Source organism: Tachysurus fulvidraco, chromosome 2 (genome assembly GCF_022655615.1).
Source record: "Tachysurus fulvidraco isolate hzauxx_2018 chromosome 2, HZAU_PFXX_2.0, whole genome shotgun sequence".
Classification (NCBI taxonomy): domain Eukaryota; kingdom Metazoa; phylum Chordata; class Actinopteri; order Siluriformes; family Bagridae; genus Tachysurus; species Tachysurus fulvidraco.
In genome coordinates, this window is record NC_062519.1 from 42,391,716 (window position 1) to 42,401,190 (window position 9,475).

The 9,475-nt window shown below is 39.1% G+C and overlaps 1 protein-coding gene across 1 annotated transcript; it reads right to left on the reverse strand.

The window, feature by feature from the left end:
• Window positions 1–2,442: 2,442 nt before the first annotated feature.
• Window positions 2,443–8,230, reverse strand: LOC113663269 (cytochrome b5). The gene is made up of 5 exons (XM_027178489.2): window positions 7,925–8,230; window positions 6,140–6,268; window positions 5,988–6,014; window positions 5,719–5,750; window positions 2,443–4,841 (listed from the first exon to the last, which is right to left on the reverse strand). The coding sequence occupies exons 1-5, from the start codon at window positions 8,114–8,116 to the stop codon at window positions 4,751–4,753; spliced, it is 471 nt and encodes a 156-aa protein (XP_027034290.1). The 5' UTR covers window positions 8,117–8,230; the 3' UTR covers window positions 2,443–4,750.
• Between the last annotated feature and the right edge of the window lie 1,245 nt (window positions 8,231–9,475).

The window sequence follows — 9,475 nt, forward strand, 5'->3', positions numbered from 1 at the left end:
GCGGCACTTCCGCTTTAACAAAACTTTATTGCAGGAGAACAAACTAGTGAACAATAAACACATTAAACAATAAATACATTAAGTCTTAACTAACAAATCTTACAGCATCGGATAATTAGTTCATAACAGTTTATAATCACACTCCCCCATGTTTATAATAGTGTATAATCATACTCTCTGGTGTTTATAACAGTTTATAATCACACCCTCCAGTGTTTATAACAGTTTATAATCACACTCTCCGGTGTTTATACCAGTTTATAATCACACTCTCCAGTGTTTATAACAGTTTATAATCACACTCCCCCATGTTTATAATAGTGTATAATCATACTCTCTGGTGTTTATGTTCATAACAGTTTATAATCACACTCCCCCATGTTTATAATAGTGTATAATCATACTCTCTGGTGTTTATGTTCATAACAGTTTATAATCACACTCCCCCATGTTTATAATAGTGTATAATCATACTCTCTGGTGTTTATAACAGTTTATAATCACACTCTCCGGTGTTTATACCAGTTTATAATAACACTATGGTGTTTTTAACAGTTCATAATCAGACTCTATGGTTTTTATAACAGTTTATAATCACACTCTAGTGTTTATAACAGTTTATAATCACACCCTCCAATGTTCATAACAGTTTATAATCACACTCTCCGGTCTTTATAACGGTTTATAATCACACTCACCAGTGTTTATAACAGTTTATAATCACACTCACCAGTGTTTATAACAGTTTATAATCACACTCTGGTGTTTTTAACAGTTTATAATCACACTCTATGGTTTTTATAACAGTTTATAATCACACTCTAGTGTTTATAACAGTTTATAATCACACCTTCCAATGTTCATAACAGTTTATAATCACACTCTCTGGTGTTTATAACTGTTTATAATCACACAATGCAGTGTTTATATCAGTTTATAATCACACTCTCTGGTGTTTATAACAGTTTATAATCACACTATCCAGTGTTTATATCAGTTTATAATCACACTCTCTGGTGTTTATAACAGTTTATAATCACACTATCCAGTGTTTATGTCAGTTTATAATCACACTCTCTGGTGTTTATAACAGTTTATAATCACACCCCCAGTGTCACCCAGATGAGGATGAGGTTCCCCTTTGAGTCTGGTTCCTCTCAAGGTTCCTTCCTTTACCATCTAAGGCAGTTTTTCCTCCCCACAGTCACCTGAGTCACCTCAGACTTGTTCATTGGGGATAAATACAAACATATTGTGAACTAAATCTATCTAATATTAATCTTTTCTATAATATTAAACTTTTTGTATTTGTTTCTTATGTTCTGAAAAGCTGCTTTGAGAAAGTCAATAGAAATAAATTTGAATAGAATTCTCCAGTCCCCAGTGTTCACTTTATTGTCTTTGAGTTTCCATTTTAGATTTGATCAGATCTCATTAGCACAAAGTTAAACACTTAAGTCAGAAGCAGTGTTTAAGTCGTGATGAACTCCTGCAGATCTCTGACTCGGATCTGACCACAAACCTTTACAATCCAGTCACATCAATACTTGGGTTGTGATGATCTCAAGATGGTTTAACACTCTCTCTCTCTCTCTCTCTCTCTCTCTCTCTCTCTCTCTCTCTCACACACACACACACACACACACACACACACACACACACGTTCCATTAACTGTATTTTGTTAAAATGTACATTTCTTCCCTGTCATTCTTTTCTTTTGCTGTTATTCACACATATGTTCTCACACACACACACACACACACACACACACACACACACACACACACACACACACACACACGTTCTCATGTGTATCTCAGAGGTTAAGACATTGGACTGTCGATACGTTTATGAGCTCAAATCCACTACTAAGCTGCTACTCCTGGCCCCTAAACACTCGACCGTTCGGTCGTATAAACGAGATAAATGTTGTTCATTCTGGATTAAAAGCAAATGCTGGAAATGTTAATTTAGTGTTTTGTGTATTTCAAACAAATATCACAGCTATAGCACCTTAACACACCCTTAGAAACAAACAAAAAATTAAAACTCAAAATAAAACACGACATTTATTATTATTATTATTATTACTGACAAAACTGCCCTTTCTTTTGTGGAAAAACACATTTTCAACACTTATGTTTTGGGGAAATTTCTATACCAAGTATAATAATTAATTGCATGATTACAAAAAAAAAAAATAAAAAAAATAAAAAAATAAGAGAAAACAGTATAAAAACTGCATTGTGAGAAATGAACTTATTTAAAAAAACATCACACAGCATTAAATATAATTATACATGAATAAAATGTGCTATTTATTAAAAAAAAAAAAAAAGGAATAAAACACTCCAAGAAAATGATGACTTATTTTATGGTCATTATGATGATGATGATGATGATGATGATGATGATGATGATGTAACACACAGGACATCAGGTGGGAATGTATTTTTTTAATAGTCTATAATCTGAGCATAAATTACACTACAACAATGATTACAAACTGGTTCGATCTCATTTTACTCCCAACAAACGCCACACTGGATGTAAAGCGACGTACACGTTGTGCAGACGCACCGATACACAACATAAAGTGGAATCAGTTCAAACACGTGAGTTTTGCATGAAGAGGAATTGCAGGTCTGCTGCACGGGTTACATGGAAGAGGAGCCAGAGATACGGATTACAAGTGCAGAGAGAAAACAAACACACACACACACACACACAAATGCATAGAATATTCAACACATGAATGGAAAATGCATGGACAGCTGGACAGTTCAAGTACTAAAATGCTCTTTAAAATACTCTGACATATCTGTTTAACAGATGTACGAATAAACCAAACCAAACAACCTATCGGGTGGAGCCTTAACCTCATCACACCTTCACACGCAGTCCACGTAGAAACATCAGACCTTTTATAAGAGAAAATGTGTAATGAATGAAAGAGAGAGAAATATAACAATGTGTTCTAACATTAACGTTAACATTCACACACTCGTGACTTAATCATTATGTTCATCGGTGATTTTAAAAAAATCTAACTCTAAACATTCGACATGTTCGTCATCGGACGTCTTTTCCGTCGTCGGGAGTAAAAATAAATCCGTTAACGAGTCTGTGCGGTTCGTCGTGAGACTAAACGTTACCCAACACGGAACGGGGTGATTATGCTAATGTATGCAAATCTATTCGAATTTGTGTTTGTATTTACAGTCAGGAACGGAACTAACATTGTCAACGTTAAAACCAGGGTGGTTTCGTGTCCAGCGTGAGATAAATGAACACTTTACACAAAGGTTCCCTGAAAACAAGGTACTGCATTAGTTTATTAACGTTCGTTAACCCTTAACGAAGTCATGCCGACACGCACCTCTCGGACAGACGTACAGCGTCTCCTTTTAATATTTCATGTTTATGCGATATTATACGTCAAGACATTTTTAGTTCAAAAATGTTTTTTGAATATGAATAAAATGAAATAATAGATGAAAGGGTTAAATCGATTAAGGAGACGTGATTTAGAGAAGGATTTGCAGAGGAAGCGGGAAGCTGATTAAACACGGACACTTACGCTGGCTAAAATTAAGTGCATGGAGAAAAGTGAGATCTTTAAGACGCCTGGAGGTCTGATTCCGATCACTGTGTTTGTCGCTCGATGCAGATGTTCAGCAGATGTTCAGTAGATGTTCGGTCACAGGGTCGACGATCTGATGCTAAAATACTGACATTGTGATAAATTAGATGCACTTTTGTGATCTCGACCGATCCTTTTGTGTCGCACGACTCTAACGTAGAATCGTTTAAATCGTGTCTTTGTCGCAGAGGAGAGAATTTTGAAGACCGAAATAAAACTACACACTTTTGTGCTCGAGGGCAAAACAAACCGATATAAAAGGCTGCGTACAAATAAAGATCATTTTTATTTATCATGAAGTGATGAAGCAGAAGGCATGAGGGTTAAATAACGTCAGCTCACTAATGCAGTAAATAATCGTACGTTATTAAGGGAATATTAAAAGTTTTATTATAATATATAAAGTAGTATTTTAATATTAAAGTGTTTTTTTTTTTTTTTTACTTTAGCTGCATTATATTGAATAACACAATCAGAGCAAAAAGAGGATGAAAATGAGGAACAGAAGGTGGAGCACACACACACACACACACACACACACACACACACACACACACACACACACACACACACACACACAACGTTCCTATTCAGTGCTGAAATATCAAGGCAGTGAATCTGAAAAGGAGTCGTTCCAAAACGATGCTTGGTTCTAAGCTCATCCTGTATGAATCCTTCTCCTAATAGACAATATAGAATCTTATCTAGATAGAAAGATAGATAAAAAAAAAAAAAAACAACAAACAACAACAAAAAGAAAGAAAAAAAGACAAGAACATGTAATTCTGTGATCCCTCATGTTCCTGGTAAAGTCAATGGCAAGAGATGGGCAGTGCCTGTGTGTGTGTGTGTGTGTGTGTGTGTGTGTGTAGTGGGGTGGAGAGAGAGAGAGAGAGAGAGAGAGAGAGAGAGAGAGAGAGAGAGAGAGAGAGAGAGAGAGAGAGAGAGAGAGAGTGAGAGAAAGTCCAAGGCCTCTGGATGAAAGAGAGAGAGAGAGACATGTTGCACTGGTCCTGGACCCTCATCCAAAACCAGATCAGTTACTGGTGTGAGATCTTCTTTCACTCTGCTGAGATGATTTTGGGAATCCAGGAGCTGCCGAGTGCTCAAGATGATTTGTGCTCTAACATGTAATAACGGTACATAAAGCCTACAAGAGCCACCGCCACAGCAGGAATCAGCCAAGTGCTCCATGAACTGTAAAATAACAACACAGTGATGAGAGACAGACTGGGAGAGAGATATGGGAGGGGGGAGTGAGAAGTGGAAAGACAAAGAAAGAGAGAGAGAGAGAGAGGAGTGTGTGTGAGAGAGAGAGAGAATGAGAGAGAGGGAGTGAGAGAGAGTGTATGTGAAAGAGAGAGAGTGAGAAAGATAGAGAGGGAGCGAGAGAGTGTATGTGAAAGTGAGTGAGTGAGAAAGAGAGAGAATGAAAGAGAGACCGAGTGTGTGTGTGTGTGTGTGTGTGTGAGAGAGAGACTGCGAGAGAGAGAGATAGAGAGAGAGAAAGAGAGAGAGGCGAGGGGTATGGACGAGAGAGATGGGGTGAGACAGGAAAGATGATGAGAGAAAACATGAACAGAAAGAGACAGAGAAATAGATATAGTGTTGGGGGAGAGAGAGAGAGAGAGAAAGTGTGTGTGAAAGAGAGAGACAGAGAGAGAGAGGGAGTGAAAGAGAATGAAAGAGAGAGAGAGCGAGTGTGTTTGAAAGAGAGACCGTGAGAGAGAGTGTGTGAAAGACAGACACAGAAAGAGACACACACAGAGAGAGAGACACAGAGAGAGAGAGAGAGAGAGAATGAAAGAGAGAGACCACAAGAGAGAGACAGAGAGAGAGAGAGAGAGTGAAAAAGAGACAGAGAGAATGAAAGAGAGACCATGTGAGAGAGAGAGAGAGAGAAAGAGAGAGTGAGAGAGAGAGTGAAAAAGAGACAGAGAGAGAGAGAGACAGAGAATGAAAGAGAGAGACCACAAGAGAAAGACAGAGAGAGAGAGAGAGAGAGAGAGAGAGAGAGAGAGAGAGAGAGAGAGACAGAGAGAGAGAGAGAGAGAGAGAGAGAGAGAGATCTCACCTGGACTCTTTAGAGGTTGTAATATAAACATCCTAGAAAGAAAATTAAAGACCAGCTGAGAAAATCAACACTGATGAGACACAGAAGCAAATAACGATCTAAAGCCTTGTTTTGATTTATCCTCATATCTGAAAGCTCCACACACACACACACACACACACACACACACACACACACACACACACACACACACACAGTCTCTTGTAGTGTACAACACTGAGATAAAGATCAACAAGACGATCAGCAGGAGAACAGAAGGGTTCTGTTACCTTATTGGTCGCTTTCTTTCTGTCATCCTGCAACAACAAAAAAAACAGCACAATAAACAAACAAACAAACAAACAAACAAGAGTGGGTCGATCACAACAATAACAGAGCTGTTGTGTGATTGTGTTGTCTAAATGTGTGGATGTTTCAGTACCTCGTGCAGCTCCCCGATGTAGTACTGCTGAAGCATCTCTCTGGCGTCTGTGGAATGGCCGACGTCCTCGAAGCACTCTGTAGCGTCCGAACCTGCCTGCTCCAGGAGCACTTCTTCACCTCCAGGATGCTGTAACAAAGACATTACATCTCAGTCCTCTTCCTGAACTTCACTAAACTGTAATGAGACCCTGTCCCTGGTGTAGACATCAGCATACGTCCTGTTAAACGCCTGTGAATTACGTCGAAGGACAGAAGAAAAATAGCATCTTATGACTCTCAAAGACATTCTTTCTTCTAATACACGATGTGTTATGATTATAGTGATGTACACATAATGTCCCACAAATACACTCAACTAGATCCAGTTTATCTAGAAAAATTAACGCTGAAAACGATATTATAAATCATTCTATCATCTTAAAGGAAAATCTGCAACTGTCTGTGTTTATAATCATTCATAATCCCACTCTCGGTGTTTATAAATGTTTATAATCCCACTCTCTGTGTTTATAATCGTTTATAATCGTTTATAATCTCACTTTCTGTGTTTATAATCATTTATAATCCCAATCTCGGTTTTTATAATCACATTCTCTATGTTTATAAGCATTCATAATCACACACTCTGTGTTTATAATCATTTATAATCCCACTCTCTGGTGTTTTTTAAGCATTCATTATCACACACTCTGGTGTTTATAAGCATTCATAAACACACACTCTGTGTTTATAATCATTTATAATCCCACTCTCTGGTGTTTATAATCATTTATAATCCCACTCTCTGGTGTTTATAATCATTTATAATCAAACTCTCTGGTGTTTATAATCATTTATAATCCCACTCTCTGGTGTGTATAATCATTTAAAATCCCACTCTCTGGTGTTTATAATCATTTATAATCCCACTCTCTGGTGTGTATAATCATTTAAAATCCCTCTCCGTGTTTATAATCATTTATAATCACACACTCTGGCGTCACCCAGGTGAGGATGAGGTCCTCTTCTGAATCTGGTTCCTCTCAAGGTTTCTGAAGGAGTTTCTCCTTGCTACAGTCACCTCAGACTTCTCATTAGGGATAAAGGCAAATAAAAATGTCATGTTAAAAATGGTGTGTGTGTGTGTGTGTGTGTGTGTGTGAGAGAGAGAGAGAGAGAGAGAGATAGAGAGAGAGATTAACAGCTAGACAGACCATTCTGGATTTTTAAAAAACTTGTATAAACAATTGTATGTAAATTTTATGTAAAATTAAATCTGGCTCACTTGCTCATACTCTGGCTGACTCGCTCACACACTGGCACACTGACTCGCTCACACACACACTGGCACACTGACTCGCTCACTCACTCACACATACACCCACTCACTCACTGACTCACTCACTCATACACTGACTCACTCACTCACTGACTCACTCACTCACTGACTCACTCACTCATACACTGACTCACTCACTCACTCACTGACTCACTCACTCACTCACTGACTCATACACTGACTCACTCACTCATACACTGACTCACTCACTCACTCACTCACTGACTCACTCACTCATACACTGACTCACTCACTCATACACTGACTCACTCACTCACACACTCACTCACACACTCACTCACACACTCACTCTATCTATCCCTAATTATTTACAGCTCATAACGCGTTATTAATGGAGGCCTGGTCACACTGTAACAGCTCAGCTAACATTTAAAGTAAGATGTAATAACGTGTCGTTAGTGCATCACCTAATAAACACGTTCATGTACAGACGTAATCTCTCACCTCTTCGAGAAAACTCGTAATATCATAAACTTTGTCATGGATAATGATCCACGCGCCGTTGCTCGCATTGTGAGCTTGAACCTCCTCACACGTGTAATATGTCACGTCAACGTCCTCCTGAGGTACGTGGCTGTCATTGTCCGCCTTCACACCGGTCTTTACTGACGTGTTCTTCCCCATTTCTTCCCCCATGCTGCTGGCTAAAGCTAAGCTAGCTCCGGTTCCGACACTTTAGAATGTAGCCGTCTGCTAACGTCCCTACACGGCTAACCGTCCGGGTTCAACTGCTTCACATAGGAGCTGCTCGTGGCCAAGTATGAGCCAATCAGCGAACATAACGTCACGCCTCTATAGCCAATGGGCGACGGGTTCTTCAACCGATGTAGCCAATTAGAACACAAGAAAGCATCACGAGACCGTCAAACTCTAGGCGAGGGCACAAACATGGTCACGTGTCATTTACAACACGTTTCAGTTTGGTACAAATTTATCTGCATTACGGATTTAACTATAAAAATACTCACGTGTCGGCTTAAAGGTGGAAATTCTGATCTCTTGATTAAAGAAAAAAAACGCTTTATCTCAAAATACTGAGTGATGTCCAGTAGCTAATAAGTTTATTGTATGACATGAAACGTTAGAGATGAAAACATGTCTAAAAGCACACAATTGTTCTTCCAAGTTATTTCCATTCACTTCGATTAATCTGCCAAATCGTGATGGTTCCGAGGTTAAGGCTTCGGGTTCCTGATCAGAAGGTCGGGGGTTCGAACCCACAAGCTGCTGAGACACCAACGTGTCACCAGGCTCATAATAACCTGGGATATGTGAAAACTTAATGCATTTCTCTGCGTGTCATATTTGTATGTGACAAATAGAATTTGTCTCTGTTACACTGGAGATCTTCCTCTGTTGTGAGATCTCAACTGGCCTACACAGAGCTCTAACCTCAACCCAGACAGTATGTAATTAGTGGTGGTCCAGCGGTAATCAGCGGTGTCCAATCTCATCCACAAAGGGCTGGTGTGGGTGCAGGTTATTATTCCAACCAAGCAGAAGCCACACCTGATGCCACCTGTTTAGTCAGCTGTTCTTAGCTTTCAGTAGACTCTGGTGTGGCTTCTGCTTGGTTGGAATGAAAACCTGCACCCACACCGGCCCTTTCCGGATAAGATTGGACACCGCTGATGTAGGGGATGAATGTGAACAGCTTCTCACGTAACATTGGTCCCTGTTCTCATTAATGCTCTTGTGGCTGAATGAACACAAATCCACAACGATACACTGGAAATTCTAGTGGAAAGCTTTCCCAGAAGCGTGGAGCTTATAAATAGCACAAAGGAGGACTAAATCTGGACTGGGACATTCAACAAGCACATATAGGTGTGATGGTCCGGGTCCACAAACCTTCGGCCAGAAGACTGATCAGGTTATCCTACTAAAAGCCTCTTGACTCTTGACTTGAAATATCATGAGCTATGCACCACTTGATAAGTATAATAATAAAAAAAACATTATTTTCAGTATTTGAATATGATCACATTGAGATAA

Coding starts and splice junctions, on each gene's coding strand:
- LOC113663269 (XM_027178489.2), bottom strand. CDS start 8,116: ATGGGGGAAGAAATGGGGAAGAACACGTCAGTAAAGACCGGTGTGAAG. Junction 6,269..7,924: donor TTACGAGTTTTCTCGAAGAG/GTGAGAGATTAC, acceptor TCTTTGTTACAG/CATCCTGGAGGTGAAGAAGT. Junction 5,751..5,987: donor GAAAGAAAGCGACCAATAAG/GTAACAGAACCC, acceptor TTTTCTTTCTAG/GATGTTTATATTACAACCTC.